Genomic DNA, 23,293 nt, shown 5'->3' with positions numbered 1-23,293 from the left:
TACATACAAAAGTTTTATTTTGTTCTCAGGAGGAAGACTAAGAGAACCATCCTTACCTGACATCAGGTATTTTACTGAATGTAATATATATAAAAAAAGAAATACATATATATTAAAAAATACCTTGCAGTTACATGAACATAGCCAAGAGTACAGTTCATAGTGTATCTGAAAGTTCAACCTTCCTTAGGCCTTCTGCTCCTCTACAAGTTCTACAAATGGCTTTTTGGGTGATAGCAAAATGTCAGAGTGGCTCATCCACTGTTGGCTTCTTCCTTTCATGAAAAAACCAAAGGAGGAGGAGGAGGAGAAAGAGGCCTGAAGGAGGCTACAGGCACGCAGAGAGCACAGCAGGCAGTTTTTGCATGTTGCTTACAGCTATGCTGGCAAATAAAGGAGAAGGTCCCATGCTGAAGGAAGGACAGCTCGCCTGACCTTGTTCCTTGTTGGGATTTGTCTGCATGGGCCATGGAGGGGAGCTGGGGAGATATGAATACTTCTGGTGTATTAGATGGATTTGAGTCAGTCTAGAAGGACTTGGACACCTGCAATAGGCCACAAGAGCCATGAACAAACACTGAACACCACTGGTAACCTGTAAATCAGCAAAATCAGGGGCCTCAAAAGCAGTGAAAAGGGACTAGGTTCTTGCAAGAATGAATAAACTGTCATGTGGGACAAACCAGGCCCCTGAGAAAGAGATGAAGGCAAGAAAGGGTGTTTTATATGAAATGATTCTGCTGAAAATAAGTATTGCTTAGATACAGCTGATGTGAAGCCGTCTTGTAATGGAAAATTTTCCTTGGGAGGTCTGCTGTGGCTGGAAACCACAGAGCTAATCTCAGGGTGGGACTGGAGAGGGCTTCAGGTGATAGAAGATTGGAGAAATTTTTGTGGCTGGAGGTCAGGGTCATGGTGAATTCAAACCCTGCTCTGTGTCCTCGTGTTCTCTGTGGGTCACTCATCCCACATGGTGGCATACAGGTATCCCATTTGGGCTGGTGCTGTCTTGGCAGCCATGGCTGAAGTTTAGGGTTAAATGTGGATGCATCCTCACATCTTTGGGGCCAGGTGGATATCACCTGAGATGCTACCAAGAGATGTTTATTTGCCGATAAAAATAATGGCAAATTCCCAGGACTCTCTCACTACTCCTTGCACAGTAAAGGGCTTCACCAGCATGGGGAACCTGTGAGGTCCAGGCCTGCCCACATGGGTTTCCTGCACTGTCCATAGGCTCTGAAGCTCTGTAGTTGCATCTTCTGATAGAGAGATCTGGCCAGAGAGTCCTGGGGGTGGGGACAATTCCCTGTACACAGCACAAAGCTTTGGTGTCAGGGAAACGCTGCCTCAATCGCTGTGCCTTTTTCCTGACTCGGAGGGAAGTTCCCTGGAGTGTGGGTGAGGTTTGCAGATGGGCAGCACATGCAAAGGACACCAGCTGAGATCTTGTCCTTCGCCCCCTCCTTCCAGCTCCCTAGCAAGCATTTCCTAAGAATGCGAGTGAAGGGATGCGGGACCAAGTGAAACAAATGACCTGGCAAGGGCTTGGCATGCGCGGAGTATCGTGGCTATTGCTTGCGAAAGACCCGAGTCTGGAGCACATTAAACAATAACAACAAGAAGAAAGGGAGCCGCGGTGGCAGCAGGCTGCTTAGTCACTCATCTCTCCAGCTCTGGGTCCAGAAATGTCCATCTCTCTGAGGAGCCTGTTTTCTGCTCCACCCAGTCCACGTAGTTGGAGACCTTGGTGTACACACCGTACACCTGCTTGCTGCCGCACTCCTCTGGGCCGCCCCACGAGACCAGCCCTTGGGCCACCCACCTCCGTGTTCCTGGGTCCTGGATGACGAAGGCTCCCCCGCTGTCCCCCAAACAAGTGTCCTTCCCCCCCTCGTAGTAGCCAGCACAGAACATGTTCTCGGTCACGCTGTAGTTGCCTGAGCGCGACTCGTAGCTGGTCTTGCACTCGGCGTGCAGCACCACGGGCAGTTTGACGTACTGCAGGATGTCAGACAGGGTCCTCATGCCTGAGCTGATGATCTCATCCACCGTGATGTTGGGGTTGGAGATCCCCCAGCCAGCCACCAGCCCCAGCGTGTTGGGGTGAGGCCCCTCCAGCTCGTGCTCAAACTGGGGCAGGCAGACAGGCATGACGTACTTCCCCATGGTCACTTTCTCCTTCAGCTTGACCAGCGCGATGTCGTGGTTGTAGTTCTGGATGTCAAACTCCTCGTGGAGGATGATCCTCTCCACTGTCCTGTTGACAGCTTCCATCTTGTTCCTCACATCATGAAGGGCCAGGTAGACGGTGACGTGCTCCTTGGAGACGGGGATGACGGTCTTGTCCCGCCGCTGGGACCGCAGCACGTGGGCGGCTGTCAGCACCCAGGACTCTGAGAGCAGGGCCCCGCTGCCAAACCATTTGTCGTTGGGCACCCGGGACATGTCCTCCACCACGATCAGGGCCTGCCAGGGGAAGAAGCCGGGCTCCGCGTTCCGCCCGCCGATGATGCGCTTGATGATGCCAGGCAGAGGACGAGCTGGCCGGCCACACACTGGGGACAGAAGGGACAGCACAGTTACCTCCAGCTTATTTATCTAGGGAACAAATGAAGGGAGCCGTGTGGCTGGTTATCTCCATACCAAACACTCTCTTTTGTCCTTTTTGGTTTTGTTTTTTTTTTCCATTTTCAGTTTCTGGAGGGATTTGGCTAGATCCACACCACTTCAGAAGCAGAAAGGCCAAATGAGTAATCTTACAGCCTCACTGTGACCTGTGAGCTCACCCAGCCCTTCCCAGACCTTTCAGGCACTTGCTTGGCTCCTGCTCAGTGTGCCAAGAGACCCAGGGGAATGATGGTGGGAGGACTGGAGCTTGACATCAACTCAGTCTCACCCCTCACTGAGACCTGTCACGAGGTCTGTGTTCTCACAGCCATGGCATTTGCCCTCCTGGAGCTGCTGTGGCTGGAGAAGGCTCAGCCATGGGATGTTGCCTAGCACCATGGGCTTTACTCCTGCGTCTCATCAGCCACAATTCTGGCAGCCAAACCAGAAGCTCTCTGCTCAGCTCTTCAATAGACCAGAATTAATGCCTGAAGAGCCCTGACATGGTGCCTGCTTTGTTCCCAGAAGCACGGTGTTAGGAAGATGAGGGAATCAGGATGCTGAAGGTGGCTCTGAGAGGTTGGACAGGGTGGGGAGGGACAATCCTGTCCCTGGGGAATTTAAGCCTTGGGATATGGCTGTGGGGCTGATTCCTGCCTTTGGCAGCACTGTGGAACATGACTCTCAGGTGGCTTGGGAATGCTGATGTCACTGTGAGGTTATGGAAGCCTATTTGGGCTTGTTCTACATCTGAAAGAGTCCCAAATCACAGCAACTCAGGTGCTGGTCTCATCCCCCTCAGTCTGCAAAAAACCCCAGATCCTCCATGGAAAGTGCTGGGACTCTGCCTCAATGCCACCTGTGCTGTGAGGGGAGGATGCAAAGCCTCACAAACAGAGGCTCTGACCCCTCAGGTGGTGGGGTCAGGGTGAGAATCAGTCTTGGAACCAGGGCAGGAGCACTGGAAGCTGCTACTGTGGATTTGTTGAGGCTGGGGTCTGTCTCTAGGAAAAATGTAACTCTAGCAGGGAGGGAACATGGTGAATGTGTCTCTGCATGTGCGCCACACCCCTGTCTTTCCCAGTGCTGAAAGGAATCAAAAACATGCTCAGGAAAAGAATTCCTGTGTCCAGCCCAGCTGCTCTGCTGCACCGAAGCCGATGACTGTCCCAGGGAGATGCTTTTAGAGGAAGTGCATACAGCCAAATATTTATTAAATTACATATCAAAAATGCTGACCAGGCTGCAAATGCTCCCACTAATGGCAGAGGCAGGCATGGAGCAGAAGTTCCTGGAAGAGAGGTTCCTATTGAAGGGGAGGTGCGTGAGACACGGGAAGATCTGAAGAGCAGCTGGCCAGCTGCTGCCGGCAGATGCCGATCTCAGGAGAGCGTCACCCTCTCTCTGGGATTTTCCATTTTCCTGAAGTCTCTCTGACTCCTGTCACTAATCACAAGGCCTGGAAATGGCCCATGAAAGCAGCTATGGCCCCAAAGCTGTCCCCGTATGCTCCCAGCTCAAATTAGTTCAGGCTGAAACATCAAGCAGAGATGCAGAGAGCAGCTGCCACAACAAGAGCAGCCACAGCCCTGGTCTTGGAGTTTTGTGGGATGCAGAGAATCTTAGGAGTCCTTCCTTTAGCCTTGCAGTGTCTCAGCATGGCTGGAGAGCAGATACCTTCCATGGCATTGTGCCAGTGTCTGAACCCAGGGTGGCTGCAGCTGCAGCTGCTGCATGGCATGGATGCCTGCACCTCTCTGGAGAACCATCCCTGCACATCCCACTACAGCCCACACCCAAACTGCCTCCAGGCCCCTGACGTGCCAGCCAGTCTGGCCCCATGCTTGGTCAGAAACTCCCAGAGACTTTTGTTTAATCCCAAGCAGGTGCCTGGCCTGGAAACTTGCTGGCTGCAAACATTTCTGCCACTGCTCAAAGACTTGGGACTTTTCCTTCCCTGTAAAGCAGTTTGTTTTTTTCTGGAAGGCTTGAAGAGGTGATAATTGCTACTGGATGTGTACACACTGCCAACAGGAGCTGACAGCCAGGTAATGCTCTGCTCTTGGCTAAAGCCATCTCCAGGGATGCTGGTAGCTGAGCATGGCCAGTGGGCTGCTGGTTTCCTTGTGTGCTGGAGTGGGGAGCTTGGGGAGCCCTGACAGCTGGGATGGCTGTGACCCCAGTGCCACCACTGCACCCTGACCCCCTGGGCCTGCTGGGATAGCAGGAAGCCTCTGTCCCCACCACCCTGCTGGCCATGCACTGTGGCACTTGGGTATATATAGCTGGCACTGTCACCAGGAGCAGGGTTCCTGCATGGCAGCATCCCCTCCCTGTGTCCCTGCTCTGCACCCCTGGCTGTGTGAAGCCACCCCAGCACAGTACCTGGTCTGCAGGATGGCAGCTTGGTCCCCAGCTCCTCACTCCTCCACTGCCCCAACGCATCGCACGTGTAGGTGGCTGCAAGAGAGCAAAGTGTTAGGTGGGCTCTGGTCCTGGCATGAGGGATTGTCCTTTCCAGTGAGGAGACCTTGCCTGGCTGTCAGGGCCCTTTGAACCCTTTGTCAGAGCAGGAAGTGACCTCCCTTTTAATGCCTTGGCCATGGTAGCCCTGCCCCCATGCAGGGACATGTCTCCATCCTCAGTTTCATTGCCTGGAGCTGTCTGCAGGGCTGTGCTATGGCCTCAGCCTCTGCTGGCAGCAGCCTCCATATAAAAATGCTGCCAATGCCCATTCTGATAATTCATATGTGATGCTGGGACCATATGCAGGGAGATAAAAGCAGGAAGACAAGAATGTGAAGAATTCTTTTGGCTTTGGTTGCTGAGGGAGGAGAAGGGAGAAGGGCTGGGCTGTGTATGCACCCTTTCTACTGTCCAGAACTGGGTCTGGAGGGTACAGAGAACTGTGGTGCTTGATAAACCACTTTCTGGTTTTTCTGTGGTTGTGGACTAAGGGGGATGGCAGGAAAAACTCAGTCTGATATGATCCCACCACTATCTGTTCAGCTTTGTCTGTGCTGAACATTTGGGTGCTGGGATGAGGAGCCTTGCAGAGCCCTTCCAGAGGCTGCTGGACCTGGTACTCTCTCCAGCAGCAGCTCCTTTCACAGAGACACAGAAAAGTTTGTAGTCTGCAGGGAGCAGATGGCAGGGTGAGAAGGCAGAATGCAAAACAAACACCCACACCGCTCTGCCGAGGCTGTGAAACACCCAGGCAAAGCAGCCAGCAGGGCCAGCTCCATCCTACCTCATTGTGGAGCAGGATTTGTCCAGTCTGACAGTCCAGGCAGGGCAGACACAGGGCTTGGTATGTGCAGCCTGTTTGCAGAACACCCTGGAGCTGCCATCCCAAGCTCCCCCTCTTGCATCCCACCCTGGCTGTGCCGTGGGGACGTGACCTGGCCCCACTGCTCACCGGTGCTGTTGGGGGCCATGTGGTAGTAGGGGTGCTGGCAGTGGTACTGGATGGCTGCCTGGTAGGTGGTCAGGTTGTTCCTGGTGGAGAAGGTGACAAAGCCATGCTCCAGCTCCGGTGGCGCCTTGCAGTCAGCAACTGAAAGCCAACACAGAAGGGGGGTTGGACCCTGTGCTGTATCTTGGGGTGTTCAGCCAGCCTGCAGGCAGGTAGTGCTGGGCTCTGGCCTGGGATGGTGCTCTTGTGGGGCACACCAAGGGCCTGTATGATGCTGTGTCCCTTTTCTCTGTGGCACTGCAGGGGGCTCTGTCCTGGCAGGGCAGGCTGGCTCTGTGAAACCCTGCCATGGCCACCCTGCACACACAGAGCACTTGGGTGGCACCGGGAACACCAGCAGCGTGTCCCACCCACAGGCTGTGTGACCACACTCCCACTGGTGGAGACCCCAGGCCTGGGAGCCCCTCCATGAGGGAGCAGGATCTCTCTGCTGCACCAGTGGGAGGGGAACAAGCCTGTCCTGGCAGGTGAGCTCTGTGAGATGGTCCCATAGTGTGTCTTTGCACTGTAGAAGTGTGCAGGGAGAGGCAGGCAGTGATTCACCAGCTGTGCATCAGGGGTGCTCCTCTGTGCACAAGGCTTTGCTGAGAGCACAGCCCTGTCCTTCCTGCTCTGGTCTTGCTCACCAAACAGTGCTGATGAGCATTTACAGATCAGGTGGAACAGCCCTGGGTCCTGGCTGTCCTATGACAGCAGGAGATGAAGGACATGGAGAGTGTGGCTTGGCTGGTCTGCAGGCAGGGGGGAGGCCAGTACATGTGGGTGAGACCAAACCTGCTCCATCCCCCAAGACATCAGCAGGGATGGCTCTGCTTTACCAGTCCCTGGTGTTGACTCAGGGTGGGATAGAGGGAGAAGAATTTTGCCCTTCCCCATGGCCTGTCCATGGTTCCCTTTCTCCCCATGACCCCCCAGAGTGCTCTGCCCAGCCTCTCCCCGTGGCTTGTCCCCCATATTAGGTTAGTGCCAAACACTCCAGGGAGGATCCCAGGCTGTGGGAGGGTTCATCTGCCAAATCCAGGAGTCACTTCCTTGGAGCTGAGCCTCCCTCCCACGTGGGCAGTTCACAGCACATTCAGGTGATGCTGTGCAGCCTTCCCCTACCCCATCCTGGGTGAGCTGCCCCAGTGGAGGGCAGGAACCAGGGTCTGATCCTGCCAGGAAATGCAGTGCTGTGCAGCTGGGTTCTGCTGTGTTTAGGATTAGGGGCTGAGTAGGGAAACAGTGACTTTGCAGTAAGTCACAGTGACTTTGCAGTAAGCAGGTCCTGTGGATCAGGGATGATGTGAGGTCTGTTGGTTCCCATGTGCTCCAGGATGTGAAGGGAATGAGGAGAGCAGTCCTAACTGATCCAGGCTCACAAAGAGAGAATTCACTGGACATATAGCTGGAACCAGGGATATGGACCACTGCTCAGGATTGCCTAATTCCTTGGGTGAAAAAAGCCTGATTTATGGCAAAATACTGCAGCTCACTATTCACCAGGGTCCCCTCCACTGTTTGTAGAGACAGCAAGTGATGGGATGAGTGTGTAGGTGCAGGCAGGCTGGTTGGAGAGTCTGGGTACTTGTTTTCTTGCAGGAAAGAGGGAATGGATGTCAGGGGGCCATCCTGACCATCTCTACTCTGGGATTGTTCATGGCTGCAGGGCAGCATTCGTTGCACAGCCTACTGCACAGCCCATCTCATCCCTGTGTGCCCCTCAGACCTGGGCAGGCCTGATCCCTGGAGAATGGGCTCTTGCAGAGAGGTGTTGCTGCACCAGCGTCCCAGGTCCTGCTGAAAGGGTGAGGGGAGGGCATTCCTTCTGTGAACTTTTCTAGAGTTTTCCCTCAGGAAAGGGGCCATTTAGCATCTCTGTCTTTGTAGGACCAGAAGTGGACTGATATCCCCATCACACACCTCCTCCTCCTCCTCCTCTCCCAGCCTCTGGTCCACATCCCAGCATCCTCCTAAGTGGAGCCTCCAGTGCCCCAGGGAGAACAGTGTGTGTTCCCATGGTTCCTGGGGATGTGAATGGGGCCAGATACCAGGCTCTGGCCTCTTTCAGCTGCAGTCAGCCTGAGGCCAGGCTCTCCTCACCTCTGCCAGGCCAGCCATGGGGAGCAAAGGGGAAGCAGAGGAACATCCATTCCCCTGTCTCAGTGCCAGGGCTTGGTGCCTGCAGGACAGGGCTGGTGATGTCAACCCATCCTCCAGGCCTCCTTGTCCAGAGGGTCTGAAAGGCACCAGGACTCTTGGAGAGAGGAAGGGAAGGAGTGTTTCTTATTTGCAACACTGGGCCAGTGAGGAAGGACAGTGGGAGACTGAGTCCAACCCACCAACCCACCAACCGGGCGGCCGTGCCACAGTCCTCGCCCGGCTGCCTTGGGGGGGGAGCCAGGGCGGCCCAGGAGTCCGAGTGGAGAGGGAGGGATGCAGAAATGCTGGGAGCCAGCAGCAGCAGCAGCACGTGGTGCCCAGGCAGTGGTGCTGGGGCCAGGTGGGCTCCCTTCCCCCGGGGCAGTGTGTCAGTGGGAAAGGGGGGCTCGGTGCCCATTCCCTTCACCCTTCTTGAGACGGAGTTAAGAAAGCACCAGGCGTGGGGGTTAAGAGTGCCATGCCGGTTAGACAAGCCACAGAGATGGATTTGGCAGCCAGGCCAGTGGAAAGGGAACCTGCCCTGGGTACTGGACAGATCAGAGGGGCATCGGGGCAGGCTGCCCGTCGGGGCGGCACGGCCGGCGCCAGCCTCACGCGGCCACTCGCTCTGAGCCGGCTCTTCCCTCTGTCTGGTTGTCGGCTCTATCTGCAGCTGCATCGAAAGCAGAGGGGAAGGAGGAGAGCAGAGAGAGAAAGCCCAATTAGTAGATGAGCAGAGAGAGACATGCAGGAAACCCAGCCCCCAAAACACCAGAAATCGTTAATGAGCTCCCAGTGAGCTGTGCCAGGGTGCTGTGGATGCCAGCGGAGCCACGGCCCTGCTGGGGACCCCTCACTCTGCTCAGCCAGGGCAACCTGGGGGCAGTGGCTGGGAGAAGCTGTCACAGGTTTCTGTTTAGCCTCTCCAGGCTATGGAGCTGGATTTTATCCACTTTGCTGAGAAGTTTTCTATTTTCTGCATTGTTTGTGCCCTGCCTCGCACAGACATCCCAGGAAGGTGGAAGTCTGTAGTCTAGAGGCCTAAATTACCCATTTAGGGGCTTCTTGGCTTTTCAAAGAGGTCTTGGAAATTTAGTGTAGTGAGTCATATTACACAAGAAGGGATTAGTTCCAGCCCAGCTGGAACAATGCAGGTAATAATTTCCATTTTCTCAAAAAATTAATAATTTTTGGTGTTAAAAATATTTACCTAGATTTTGTTCTAAGTTTTAGACAACGCAAAATTTTCTCCGATCACTGTTCAAGCTGGATAAAATCAATGGGAATTTGTGGTAGTGAGAGTGTAGGAGTGAGGCATTCCTCAGTAGGGCAGAGGCATCACTGACCCCACAGCTTTTAAGGAGCCCTTTCAGTTATTAATCTATTTAGCAAGTCTGAGAGCCTCCCAGTTTCCATTTGGCCTGAGAAAACATGAATTAGAACTCCAGAAATACTCTTTCTTCCAAGGTAAGATGCACAATTATTAAAGGCATCTGCCCAGATGAGAAGAACCTGGATCCCAACACCCCTCCTGCCTCTCCTGGAAGGACTGGGACAATCTCTGACCATGTTTGCTGCTTTTCTCCTCTCTGGGCCAGCCTTATAGCACTGAGCAGCAGTGAGAGCCTCCCTGAGCTCTGAGATGTTTGGGTGAAAAGGAAAAGGTGTGATCAGGTACATATCTCACACCTGAGCTGAGGGAAGAGCTGGATTAGATGAGAGAAGAGATGATCCAAATTATCACCTGCCCTTTCAAATGGCATTTCTTTTCTTCTCTCCTTTTCTCCCATTTTAAGGTTTGGAAATATTTGGACATATTTCTCTCCCCTCTCACTTACCTGAGCAGTGCTCAGTTTAGGCTAGTACCTGGGACCTCTCCAATGCCCTGCATTTTAACAGCCTCCATTTGGAAGGAAATTTGGACCAGGAGCTAGACTATCCCACATTGTCCCAGGCTTACCTGACAGAGCCAGTTCTCAAGAGCCAGGCTTGCTGTTTCTTTGACAGGGAGACAGCAAAGTGGCTCACAAATCAAGTTATGAGTAATCTAAATGAAAGCACCAATCTCCTGCTTGTGGCATTTGGCCTGAGCCCCGTTATGTTATCCAAGAACAAGCCAAAAGAGCTTTGCAAGGTTACGTAGCCTCTCTGGCTGGGTTTGTGTCTCTGAGTAAGGAACTCCACTCTGGCAGGGCAGCTCCCATTAGCATGAAATGATTTTAGCAAGAAAAGGACATTGGCAGGGTAGGGAAGGGTGTCCTTACTTTTGCAGATAGGGATCTTGTTACTCCATGTGCCATCCTTCAGACACTCGATCTGGAAGGAGTCACTTTCCACGTTATCCTGTGCAGAAGGTACCAACAACAACAAAAAAAACCAACAGCCTATCAATGTTCAAAGCAAAGAAATAAATCTCTCAATAAAAATGGAATTTTTTGGTGATTTAGTCAGGTTATAGCTAGCATCCCCTGGAAGAGGACTTTTTTAGCTAAAAATTGCAATAAAATTGTAATGAAAAGCTTGAGGCGTTTTCTTGCTGCCAGCAACTCTGTGGCACGCTGAAAACCAAAGAACTGGAGTCACTTATTCCTGTTGTAAATGATGGGATGGGTAAGGAGGCAGCTCTGCACGAAGGATGGGACTGAGAGGAGATCAGAGAAATACCCAAGTCCATGTTGGAAGTCAAAGTGGGCTACTGGCTTGGAGGGAAGACAGCCACCCCATGAGTCAGCCATGCTCTCTGTGGTTCTCAGCTGTTTCCCAGAGAGAGCCTGCCAAAGTCCTTCCCCCCTTGACTCACTAATGCTGTCCCCAAGTCCCCGAGGACCTCCCAGTCAGTGGAGGCTGGACTCTGCAGGGCTGCTGAGACTGTGCCCACTGAGGTGGGGGGCAGGCAGAGCCCTGGCAGCTGCCTCAGAGTTTTTGCTGATTTTTTCTCTGGCAGGGGAGCCAGGCCTGACATTCTGTGAGGTTGCTGGCTTCAGAGGGATGCTGAGAGGGTGGCTCAGGGAAGTGCTATCTCCTCTTTCCCTCTGCATCTTTGGAAAGGAAAGGTGTTGGCTCTCAGAGGAGGTGTTTTCCTTGCTCCTGGGAAGGGGATGAGGATGATGTGTGGTTGTGTTCACTGTCCCTGAGATGCAATGGCTCTGAGAGGAAGCATCCTCTTCTTCCTACCCATATTCCCAGCTCCATGTTGTCAACCCATACCTTCAGCACTTTGTATCCAGTGTTGCAGCTGATGACAACCTGGTCTTTGAAGGTGTACTTGGCTTGAGAAGGCTCAATTTTCCCATTGATTGGTGGTTGCACCAGTGGGCACGGGTTTCCTTTGAATAGAAAGCAAATGATGCTAAACAGGGGAATAAATGGAGCAAATGTAAAGTCCCAGCTCTTCCACCCAGCCCATGTAGCAGAATTTGAGCATCTCTGCCCTGCTTTTACCCTTAGTCTACACTGGCATGGCTCAGCCAGGCATGGAGTCTCCATGTCTCTCCTTCAGTCTGTAATTCTCTGTCTTTGAGCATTACAAATCTGGGAGCTAATAACAGTAGCTTGTGCAATTATCCTGCCCAAAATTGCTCTGCTCTGCAATATGGTCTTGTTTCAGAGCCCAGTTGTTGTAGGGAAAAAAAAATCCTTTGGAGGGAGGGCTCCATGTTACTTTATGCGTCTCCTATTGTGATTTTTGGAACAGATCCTTTCTGGAGACAGGATCACAGACTACCAAATTCTTGCTGTCTACCTTTATAAAGCCCTCCCCATTCCCAAGCCCAGCAAACAGGAAAGCAGCAGGAGTTACCAATTGCTGAGTATGACAGCTTCCAGCCCCTGTTCTCTCCAGAGTTGTCACTGTGGAAGCGGATCTGCACGCTGTTGGTTTGGGTTTCAATGCGTCCTGGGGACTTTTCTCCACAGAAAGGTCCAAACTCCTTTTGGCCTGCTTTGATCTGCCAAGGCAAAGATGAGGGAGGGATTTGAGGGGGCTCTTTGATCCCTGAGGCCAATGGATGGTGCTGGAGTGGGGCTTAAGCACCATGTGTAGGGGGGATGTGAACAGAAAGAGGGTCACTGTTGGCTGGAAGGGTCACAAGCAGATGTGGTAAGTGACATGGGGTGATTAGAGCACAAGGCTCCTGCTGATTCTATCATCCCTGTTTAGACTGGGGCGATTCTGATCCCATCACCAGAGCACTGGGGACACAAGAGGTGAGTATGAGAGGAGGAGAGCACAGAGCCCAGCTCACCTTGATGTGGTCGTATGGACAGGTCACCTCAGGGTGGTCTTCCACATCAAAGCTGTCCTCAAAGTTCAGGGTGATGAAGAACCCCTCCTCCAGCTCGATGCGGTACAGGCAGTCTGAGCTCTTGGGGTAGGGGCTGGGGAAGTCGGCGCTGGTGATCACCCCGTTCCTCTGGGTGTAGAGGTTGTCACTGCACTCCACTGAAACACAGCCGTGGCTCCATCAGGGCCCTGACAGCCATGTCCCAGCCATGACCATGCTCAGCAAACCTCCCAGTGGAGTGGGGTCTATTGGGTAGATCCATGGATTCTGAATATGGGTACATGGATCCCAAATATGTGTCCATGCAAGGAGAATCTCACACAGCCAACTTCCAAATATGCCCATGGCACAGAAGCCCTGGGCTGAGAGCTAGTCCCAGCTAATCTACATGATGCAGATTCAGAGCAGGGACTAAAGCTTTTCATTTTTCTGACTTGAGGAGATCTACAGAGCTTAGCTGAGGAGTACAGCCCCTGGGAGAAGGAGACCCACACTACTGGTTTGTAGGAGAAGAAGCACCTCCACCCTCCAGGCAGCAAAAAAAGGGCTGCTTTGCCTGTGCTTGGAAGGTGGGATGCCTACTCAGGGACCCTCTGTGTGCCCATGCCTGGGTGTGGGCTGTGCCTGTGGTACCTTTGCAGGTCCTGTTGTCGGAGTGGAGGATGTAGCCAAACCTGCAGGAGCAGTAGTACCCGCCAATGTAGTTGTGGCAATAGTGGTCACAAGCCAGCTCCTCATCACTCTTCTCCTGGCACTCATCCACATCTGTAATGGAGTTAACAAGGAAGGGAGGTCACCCTGAAGATCTCCACATGTCACCCTTTGTGGGGACATTTGTCATAACAACGAGAAATCTGTTATCCCATGTGGTGGGTCACATGAGCACCCACATGGCCCAAGGGCTGCACATGAGTTCTTCTCTTGCCAGGAAACCCAAGGCTGACCTGAGACGTGGTCCCTGCAAATCTGGTTCCCTGTCCTAGCAAGCTGCAGGCTCCAATGCTGCTTACCCACAGCGGTGTAATGGGCATCGAAGCCAGTGAAGCGTTCCTCGTTGGAGAAGTCAGACCTGAAGGTGAGCCCCATGTAGGGCCCTGGGGACAGGATCACTTGCTGTCCTGGAGCCTGCTCTGTGTCCGTTGTCTCCCTGCCACAGAAGGTTGCCAGCTCCTGGTCCTCCGTTTCAATCTGTTGGCAGAAAGAAGGGGTGAGCCTGGAGAGCCTGCTGTGTGTTCCCTGGGGAGGTCAGGCTGGGACTGGAATCATCCTCTCTATCCAGGAGCTCACATCTCTGCCTGTGTTTGCCCAGGCTGTCCCCTGCCAGGACCCACCAGTGTCTCCATGGGGCACAGGGACTCAGGTCTGCCTGTTCTGCCTGGAGGGGCCTCTGAGGCAGATACCAAGAGCCCTGGCATCCAGGGTGTAGGGAGGAGCTGGGGGATGCAAGGGGAGGATGCAGGGTGGGAGCTCATTTGGGACATGGGATGAGATCATGGAGTGGCAGTGCAGAAGAAGGGATGTGAAAATCAGCCCTGGGCTGTGTCATTCCCACTCAGAGTTGGTGGCACCTGAGATGCTTCCCCTCACCTCTTCCCATGGCTCAAACACTGATCCATCTGTGAGAGGGGCCCAGAGGAGTTCCTGCCTATTGGTTTTGCATCAGCTCAAAGCAGCAGCTGGAATTTCTGTCCCTTGGGCTGCCTTGGACAAGCTTGGTCCTGTCCCTCCCACCCAGGCTCTCTGTCTGGCTCCAGAGCTGTGGTTCCAGGCACTGCTGGGACTCTGACCGTGCACCCAGAGGGCTGAGGAAGGGGAGTGATGAGCCAGGGTGCCCTGTTGTCATATCAGCACATTCAGTAGTCTCTATGTGCATCCCTTTAAAACAGAGCCTGATCTGTGCCTTAAAGCACTGTAATCCCTGCAGAAAACCCTTCAGTTTTCCCTGGAAACCCCTTTCCTTTTTCTTTGCTGTTTTCTCCAGCATTGATCCACCTCCTTCTCCTACACATCCCCTCCCCAGCCCCTGTCTCAACCACGACCTCTCCCAGGCAGTTCCCAGCACCCTGCCTGCTTTACCCCAGGGATTTGAATATGAATAAGCCTCGGCAGAGGAATGTGATGAGCACCACCAGGCAGCCACCACTGCTCGAGCCAAGCCACTGCTATTGAGACTGTGATGAAGTCTGCAGCCCCCCAGCACATGCCTGGGGAAAACAGTCATCTGCTGGGGCCCGTGGGGTCCTGGAGGTGCTGGAATGCTGTCCCTGGCTTGCTTGGCCTCAGCAAGAAGAGACCCTTCTCTGACTCCATCCCTGTCACCAAGAGACCCCCAGGATGTGCCTGCTGGGGAGGGTCTGGGCTGAAAGGGAAATTTCCCAGAGCTGAACAAACAGGCGGAAACTCGTTCACACCAGGGAAAGCCAACATGGAAATGGCAACTCAGCATGCCTTGACATTGCCTCCAGATATTTTCCATCCTCTCATACAAGCTGGAGCTGGCCAGAAAAGAGAGACACTTTCCGATGATAAATTTTGGGAATTTCGAGAAAAAACACGCACCCTGCTTTGGGGACAAAAACCCAATTGATTTTTTTTTTGTGTGTAACAGCGTTCTGGGGCAAAAAAAGAAAACAAGTAATTTGGGCTCCATCTGGTTTCAATCCCTTTGAAATATACTGTGGTGCTTTAGAATTGCTTTTAAATCTGAAAGATTGTTTTGAAATGAAATAGTGTTTCAGACTGAAAAACAGGAGTGCCATCACCAGAAGCAAAGGAAAAAGGCATTTCAGCCCTGATGCACAGACTTGGTACTGCCAGCACGTGGAACACAGCCCCTTCCACAGAAAATGCTTTTTCTTAAGGAAATCTGTGGGAAGGAGGAATTTCCAGCCAGCTGCTCCGTGTGGGGCTGGTGGCTGTCACCCCTGCCAGGACTCAGAGTCACCGTGTGAGCTCCCATTCCTTGCCTTCAGCCCCAGGGAGTGCAGGACCTGCAGTGCAGCATTCCCAAAGTGCTGGAAAACCTTCCCAATGCCCTGTGCCTCTGCTGGAGGATGCTGCAGCCATGGGGCCAGCCCCAACACTGCCCCCAGCATCTCTGGACCCAGCCCTGGAGCAGCAGGATGGGCCCCGGGAGAGCTGTGCTCTCCTCACTGGAGGTATCCACAGCCCCTTATCTGAGACGGGTCCCATGCCCCGAGCCACAGGGAGCAGAGGCAGCCCTTCAGCAGTAAACTAAACAGAGAGGTCATCATCCCTGGTTAATATTTGCTGCTTCTGCTGGGGACTGTATACTTTTTTGTAGATCATTTACATCCAGCGAGCAGGCTGGTAATTAAATCCTGGTTGTTTGTTTGGAGTTTCTCCCTCTCGGGTCACGATGTCGACGTTTTCACTAGAGAAGATGTGTCCCTGAGGGAAATATCAATTGCCACAGAGAAATTCCCTATAAAAATACGCTGAAAGAATCTTCCTTTGAAAAATAAAATATAGCAACACCCTTGTGCCTTAAATTTACCCGTGCCAATGCCTCCTGCTGTCTTCCCTGTTTTTTCTTGCATCCTCAGTCCCTCATTAAGACTTCTGCCCTTCTGGATGGAGGCAGATTGGAGTCCTTCTCTGGCTGTGGCTCCATCCCTCTGCATTTGGGCTGGTGCTGTGGCTAACGGGTGTCCCAAGCTGTGAAGCCCCTCTCTGCCCCACAGTGATTCCCCCCTTGGGCGAAGGAGCTGGGGTGCCCTGGCTGGCAGGAAAAAATGCTGTCCCAGGGCATGGTCTGTTGGGGATGCCTGGGAGCACTGGAGGTGCCTCCTGCAGCCAGGGGGTTAATGAAATGCCAGAAACACCGAGGGGAATTTGGCCCTGCAGTTTGGTGTCTGCTGCCTGAGAGGAGCAGCAATACGGAAACACAGCCGCCACCCGCCCCCTCTGCAGCCCTCCAGGAATGCACTAATTGGACTGATGAAGGCCAAACATACCACTTGTAATATATATAAATGGCTCATTAGGCAGAGAAATCGCAGTGCTGGGCTGAAGACACTGGGAACATGACATGGGGAGGAGATGCTCAGAGCCAGGGCAGGGCATGAAGCGGCCCCCGCCGAGTGGCCCCGCAGAGTGTGGCAAGAAGGCAACACCCAGAGCAATGGGGCTTTTTTCCACAATGCTGCTGCTACTGACTGCTGGGAGTGAAGCAGGGACAGCCACTGCAAAAGCCTCCATCTGACTCTCCTGGAGATCTTCTCCCCAAGATACATCTAGGGTCCTTTCATGTGCTGCAAACATGAAATTGCCCTGAATTTCCATGGGAACATAGATGGCAGCTCTGCTGTGGGTGATAAAGGAGGATAGCTGGTTTCCTGTGCTGTGGATTTGGCTTGGCTCCAGAGACTGTCCCCTCCTGCATGGTAGCTGCACCCACGTGCCCTATTTCTGGGCAAGGTTTGTTCCCTGGAGGGGCTGGGGGTGAAAAGAGACCAGGCAGGATGCTGAGGTCCTGCAAGAGCTGATGACTTGCTCCCATGCCTGGTCTCCCTCCTTCCCCTGCACTGTCCCCAGTGGCATGGAGGAATGGCCAGTGCCACCAGACACCTCTGCAGAGAGCTATCAGGATAGGAGATACAAGCAGCAAAGCCCTGGGCTCTCCCAGCTGCCTCCTGTGGTTCAGAGTACTCCTTCTGGGACCCCACACTCCCAGGGAATGAATGACCTCCTGGCTGAGGCTGGCTGACAGGACCAGAAGAGGATGCTCTCCTCCTGAACCCCCAGTTCATGCCAAACCTTGATTTGTGCTTTTTCTCCCTTGTTTGAATAGAGGAAGGTGTACATGGGCCCTGTGCACCCTTCTTGCAGCCCCAGACTGGGCATGCACTGCCCTGAATGAAAAACCAAGCTTGTTCCCTGGTCCTGCATGTGCCCCACCAGTGCCTCATCTGTCATTGATGGGGTGTCCCCTCATCTTCATTCCAATCAGGAGCTGGCTGCCAAGCTCTTGGGGGCTGATTTCATTCCAGGGCTTGACTGAGCAATGTGCAAAACCCCACTCACAGCTCCCCAGGCTCAGATCTCTATAATAAGCTTGGGGTTTACTCATGATGGCCCCTTAGAAGCCAGGATGCCCATCTCCCTGTCACTGTGCTCCTCAGTGACACTGTTCAAGTCATTTATAATCCTGATTTTATAGTCAGGGCTGTGGCTTTTTGGGTGCCCTGGGCCAGTGCTGCAGGCTTGCAAATCATGGTGAAATCCCCTCCAAATGAGGAACCCCCAGACTGGCTGCCTGTGGATGGAGATGAGCTGGGCAGAGCCTGCTGAGCAGCACAGCAAAGGGAAGGAGCAGGAAGAGGGCAGCCCAGGGAGGCTGGCTGCTCCATCCCTGTCCACATGCACCTGGCAGGAGGCTGACAGCAGCCACCCAAAGGTGAGAGGCTGTATCCAGTGTGCTGAGCCCCAGAGTTTGCCTCTCCAGCAAACTGGAGTTTTCTACCTGCATGGGGGGCTTCTCCAGGTGGGTATTTTGGGGATGGCTGTTCCTCCCATTCCTCCTGGCTCACTTCCTTACTGAAGTGCAACTCCCCTTCTCTGCCATGCCCATTTGCACAAACAAGCCTCCCATGCTGTGAGCATTTCTTTAGGAGCCACGTTCATTTTTTACATATATACACAGGGGCACGCGTGTGTGTGCATATATATAAATAAACAGCTATTGTTTTAATTAGCCATTGTTTCAGAGCTCTGGAAACTGTTCCCTTCTGCAGACCACCCCGAAGGCAGAGGTCTGTGTGGGTTTACAGCTCACATCACCCTGAGCTTGCCACTTGGGATGAGCTTCTACACTGCTTAAGAGCTTGGGTGTGTGGGCAGCCAGGGGGTGAGGGAAGCAAAGGCCAGGGCACAGGGGCTTTTTGCCTGTCCTGAATTGAGTCCCCACCTGCTCAGCCCCTTTTTAACCTCCTTCTTATGGCAGTCAAGATGATGAAGACCTGAACAAACCAGAAGGTGTTTCTTCACACACACAGAAACAAATAATCATAAATTTAACCTGTCTAACTCTATGGCATGTGGTGCTGCAGAGATTAAAGTTACTCATGAGCTCAGAAAGCCATGGTACAAGTTCATAGATGGGGAATCCATTGAGCACCATGGAACACAGAGCTCTGCCTGTGGTTCTGAGCTTCCTCACTGTCACCAGCAGAATATTACAGAGAAGCACCTGTATGTGCAGGTCTATAGTTATATTCTATAGCCATGCACTGTGGCCTCTGTCAAAGAGGGGGCTGATTGATGCTGGTTTTACAGCTTGCATTGGTGGAGACAGAGCTGGACACACAAACCCAAGGAGGAAAAGAGCCACAGAGTCATTCACTGCTCTCCTTAATGTTTTCTAAGTCAATGGTTTAGTAGCATCAAGATTGCACCCTTACCCAGCATAGTAACCTCTGGATCTCCTGGAATCCATCCATTTTCATCACTTTCCAAATGTAATTCTGTGGTGGAGGCTCTGCAAGCTGAGTTACAGCCCCGAGCAAATTTATACAGCTGAGATCTAAATCCCTGTGAAAAATACCTCCTTCTTATGGAAATCCAGCAGCAGGGAGAGCTGTGGTGCCAAGTTGGCACCATGGCCAAATAACAGGGAGCCTTATGAAAAAGGAAAAAAGAGCAGGAGGTGAAGGGCAGGAGGAGGGGTAAAGCTTGGAAGGGGGAAAGTTTCCAAGAAATCTGTTCCTTGAGCTTACTGGGGTTTTAAAGCAATATATCTCTATATATGTCCCTGGGCCCTTGTGCTTGGAGAAGATCCAGGAGAAGCAGAAAGAGCTAATCAAACCTCAATGAGAGCTGTTAGTAGCAGGGTGAGTGCCAGCACAAAGGGGAAATTATAGCAGGGAAATTATAACAGATCCTAGAGGAAAAAAGACACAAATGTTTGCTTTGTTTTTTTAGGGCAAGAATAAAACAATAATTTCAATTATCTGGCAACTAGCACCAGGGCCAAGTTCTGTGGTTCCAGACCTGGGAGCAAGCTCCACCTGCCTCTGTGTGAAGGAGCAGGGTGGAGCTTGTCCTGGTGATGATGTAAGGTGTGTTCAACCTAGAAAGCACCCGCTTGCTACTGCTGATCTGCCAGAAGCACCACACTTGAACAGCTTCAGAGATATGGAGAGCCACCCTTGTCCTGGATGTGAAGGAGAACCCTGCTTGGAGAAACCCGTGGTTTACAGACAAGGTTGCTCTGGGGCACTGCAGTGTGAGGCCACCACAGTTTTGGGTGGGTTACCACCCAGCAGAGAAGCAGACTGAAATATTTGGAGGTTTTGGTCATGACAGCTCCCTGGAAATCTCCATAGCAGCCTCAAGCTCAGGTCCAGCATTTGCCTTTTGCTTCCCGTGGGGCTGGACAGGGTGTCCCAAGGGCCTGCAAGGTGTGGCCAAGGATCCAGGCTGGCTGCAGGAGGCACCCACAGCCATGGCCTGACAAAGTGTGCCCAGCTCAGGGGATCTCCTTGCTGGCATCAGAGTGGCACAAACTGGTGTTTAGCCACAGGTGTTTTATCAGCCCAGAGGTGTGAAAATCCCATTAGGTGCAGTAAGAATTAGATGCCCAAATACTAAATACTTTCTGAAATTTGTTCATCTCTGGGTAAGCTCAGACTCTGGTGTCCCACTCACTGTTGGTCCAGTGGATGCTGTCAGCTTACCTGTGCTCTCCCTGTGGTCAACTGGACTGACAACTCCTGAGCCCAATAAAATGGAGAAAATGTCTTGTTCCCAGCTTTTCCAGCACTACCCTTTCTCAGCTGGCCAAGCAGCTCTGCTGTCTATCCCACCACCTGCCCTGAGATGTCACAGCTCACCTTCACATAGTCGTATTCACAGAGGTAGGATGACTCCAAGTCAAAATGCATGAAGTACAGCTTGATTTTAAATCCATCAGGCACAGAGATGTTCCAGGTCATTTCTGAGTCGCTGGGATAGGAGTCGGGGAAGTTGGGAGACTGGATCTCCCCAAACATGTCTGTCAGCTCCACAGCATCTGCCACACAGAGCAGCAAGGCACAGAAGGGCCAGGCCAGGGGGTACCTGGAACACACATGTGAGGGGATGAAATGAAACTCTGGCAGTGACAGTGGCTCTGGAAGGCTCATCTATTTTCCCAAGTGGATCGTGCAAGAGGAGGTGTAGCACCATGGCACCATGAGCAACCCCTGGGAAGTGCAGGTGGGATCTGCATGTGGATCCCATGAGGGGAAAGCTCCTTTGGAAGGTGGGTGCCACAGGTGCCACAAGTGATGCAAAGGCACCTCCACAGCTCCCAGCCAGCCTGAAGTGCCATCAGGAGCTCGGTGTTTCCCATGCTGCTGGAGCAGCAGCCATTGGCAACACATCCCTGAACTAATGGAGCTCTGGTGGGCAAATCTTCATTTAATGGAAGAATAAACATAAGCATGCTTAATAAAATAATGATGCTTGCTAAATCGATTTAGTGAAAGCATCTTGGCAATAACTGCTAAGTATCATTATTATTATTATTATTATAATCACTATTACTGCTGAGCCTCATCCTGCCAAATTGGGATCATTAACTCTCAGTAAATAGCACACATCTTTGCAGCTGGGCAGAGATGGAACCAGGCCTCAGCTTTGCAACCCTGCATGTTACTCCTCTTCTCTTCTCTTCTCTTCTCTTCTCTTCTCTTCTCTTCTCTTCTCTTCTCTTCTCTTCTCTTCTCTTCTCTTCTCTTCTCTTCTCTTCTCTTCTCTTCTCTTCTCTTCTCTTCTCTTCTCTTCTCTTCTCTTCTCTTCTCTTCTCTTCTCTTCTCTTCTCTTCTCTTCTCTTCTCTTCTCTTCTCTTCTCTTCTCTTCTCCAGAGGCTGAGATTCATAAAGATGTTTTGTCATCAAACCCATCTTTTAAAAAAATCTCAGTCTGAAGAGTTTGTCCCAACTTGTTACCAATTTATTTATCCCAGAGGAGGGCAGAGAGAACAGGTAAATCTCTGGTGGTCCAGCTGACTTCCCAGCAGCTTCGAGCTTCATTTGCCATGAAAGGGAGCATGAGCTGAGTATTCCTCTGCACAAGGAGAGAGCACCACCCATGCTGGAGGTGTGAACACAACATCCTGTGCTGTTGCATACGACCCAGAAAGACTCTTTACACATAGTGGAGCATACAAAGGAAAAGAAACATGCAGGAAATAAGAGCCATTAAAATTTCTAAAATAGGCACTAAGGCCTGGCAAAGGCTTGTAGGTGTATACAACAGACATTGGAACTACTACTCACATGTACACCTGGTTTCAAAATCAGGGCTTGATTTAGGTATGCTGGTGAAGAAATTGAAGCTGCATTAGTGGATTATTTTTAACCTGTCTGTGTTCTTTCAAAACCAGGGCAGCAAATTTCTGGGGTTCATTTGTATACTGCCATCACTTTTCTCAGCTCTTCTTTACAAAGAAAAGTAAATGGGAGCTGAGAAATTTGGATTGGTTTTTCTTTCAAGTAGAGTGAGGTTGAACATGCCCTTTTCTGACAGCTGTTCTGAAACCACAAAAATGTGTGAAGGGAAAAACTGTTACTCCTCTGGTCAGAGTACATGCACGGGGCTGGATGCTGAGCTGGTGCAATGGGCATCACCTCCTCCATTTCAACAGGCTGTTTCCTTGTGCAGCTCTGCTTTCTCCGAAGCAGGGGAGGCCAAACAGCATCAAACTTCTTCCTCATGACAGGAAACTCTTAACCTCATGTGAAAGTGATAAATGGCCGTGGTGTGCACAGAAACCCAAAGCCCGCGATGCAGGTCCCACCTCGCTGTGCCTCGGCCATGGCAGAGCGGTGCCCATGCCGGGATGTCCCTCTGGCTGTGCCGGGATGTCCCTCTGGCTATGCTGGGATGTCCCTTTGGCTATGCTGGGATGTCCCTCTGGCTGTGCCGGGATGTCCCTCTGGCTGTGCCGGGATGTCCCTCTGGCTTTGCCGGGATGTCCCTTTGGCTATGCTGGGATGTCCCTCTGGTTTTGCTGGGATGTCCCTTTGGCTATGCTGGGATGTCCCTCTGGCTGTGCCGGGATGTCCCTCTGCCTATGCTGGGATGTCCCTCTGGTTTTGCTGGGATGTCCCTCTGGCTGTGCCGGGATGTCCCTCTGGCTATGCCAGGATGTCCCTCTGGCTATTCCGGGATGTCCCTCTGGTTTTGCCGGGATGTCCCTCTGGCTGTGCCGGGATGTCCCTCTGGCTATTCCGGGATGTCCCTCTGGCTGTGCCGGGATGTCCCTCTGGCTTTGCCGGGATGCCGGCGTGCAAGCCGGGCTGCGGCACGAAGCCGGGCCGTGAGCGTTGCCTCGTTCGCTCAGGACAGGGGAACTGGAGCCGCGGTGATCGTGGAGAATCCCTCCTCAGCAGCGCACCCCCCTGCCCGGCCGTGCCCGTGCTCAGCCCGTGCGGGGTACTCACCTCATTCTGCTGCTGGGGGAGTTTCCCGGCGGCTTTGGTGCGGAGGATCGACGGCTCGATCCTTGCGGGGGACGGCTTTGCCTCTTTCCCAGCGCTCCGCTGTCCGCCTTATCTCTGTCCGGAGATTTGCGAGCGTGTGTGCGCCTATGTGTGTGTGCGTCTGGAGCTGTCTGGCATTTTCCATGCAGGTCACGCCTTCCCGTGCCTGCAGCCGCTCCCCACATCCAGGCAGGCAGGCAGGCAGGCAGACCTGCCCGCATCCGAGCCCTCCTCCCCGCCCGCCGCTCCCTCCTCTCCGCCGCGGGGCTGCCCTGCGCTCCAGCATTCAGCGCAGTTTTTGTCTTCCCTAATCTCCA

The 23,293-nt window shown here is 52.7% G+C and overlaps 1 protein-coding gene across 2 annotated transcripts; it reads right to left on the bottom strand.

Moving 5' to 3' along the window:
• Window positions 1-23,293, bottom strand: MASP1 (MBL associated serine protease 1). Of its 2 annotated transcripts, XM_054639412.2 has the most exons (11): window positions 22,938-23,293; window positions 20,343-20,568; window positions 13,500-13,677; window positions 13,123-13,254; window positions 12,451-12,647; window positions 12,006-12,153; window positions 11,414-11,532; window positions 10,471-10,549; window positions 6,029-6,166; window positions 4,996-5,070; window positions 1-2,558 (listed from the first exon to the last, which is right to left on the bottom strand). In XM_054639412.2, exons 1-11 carry the CDS (start codon window positions 23,195-23,197, stop codon window positions 1,663-1,665), a joined length of 2,448 nt encoding a protein of 815 aa, XP_054495387.2. In that variant the 5' UTR covers window positions 23,198-23,293; the 3' UTR covers window positions 1-1,662. The 2 variants fall into 2 exon arrangements, with proteins under 2 accessions (XP_054495387.2, XP_054495388.2); XM_054639413.2 differs by lacking the exons at window positions 1-2,558; window positions 4,996-5,070; window positions 6,029-6,166 and adding an exon at window positions 8,329-8,879 and having other exon boundaries at window positions 22,938-23,285.

Source organism: Agelaius phoeniceus, chromosome 10 (assembly GCF_051311805.1).
Source record: "Agelaius phoeniceus isolate bAgePho1 chromosome 10, bAgePho1.hap1, whole genome shotgun sequence".
Classification (NCBI taxonomy): Eukaryota; Metazoa; Chordata; class Aves; order Passeriformes; family Icteridae; genus Agelaius; species Agelaius phoeniceus.
Note: the sequence above shows the minus strand (reverse complement) of the source record. Positions and strands in the feature narration are given on the sequence as shown.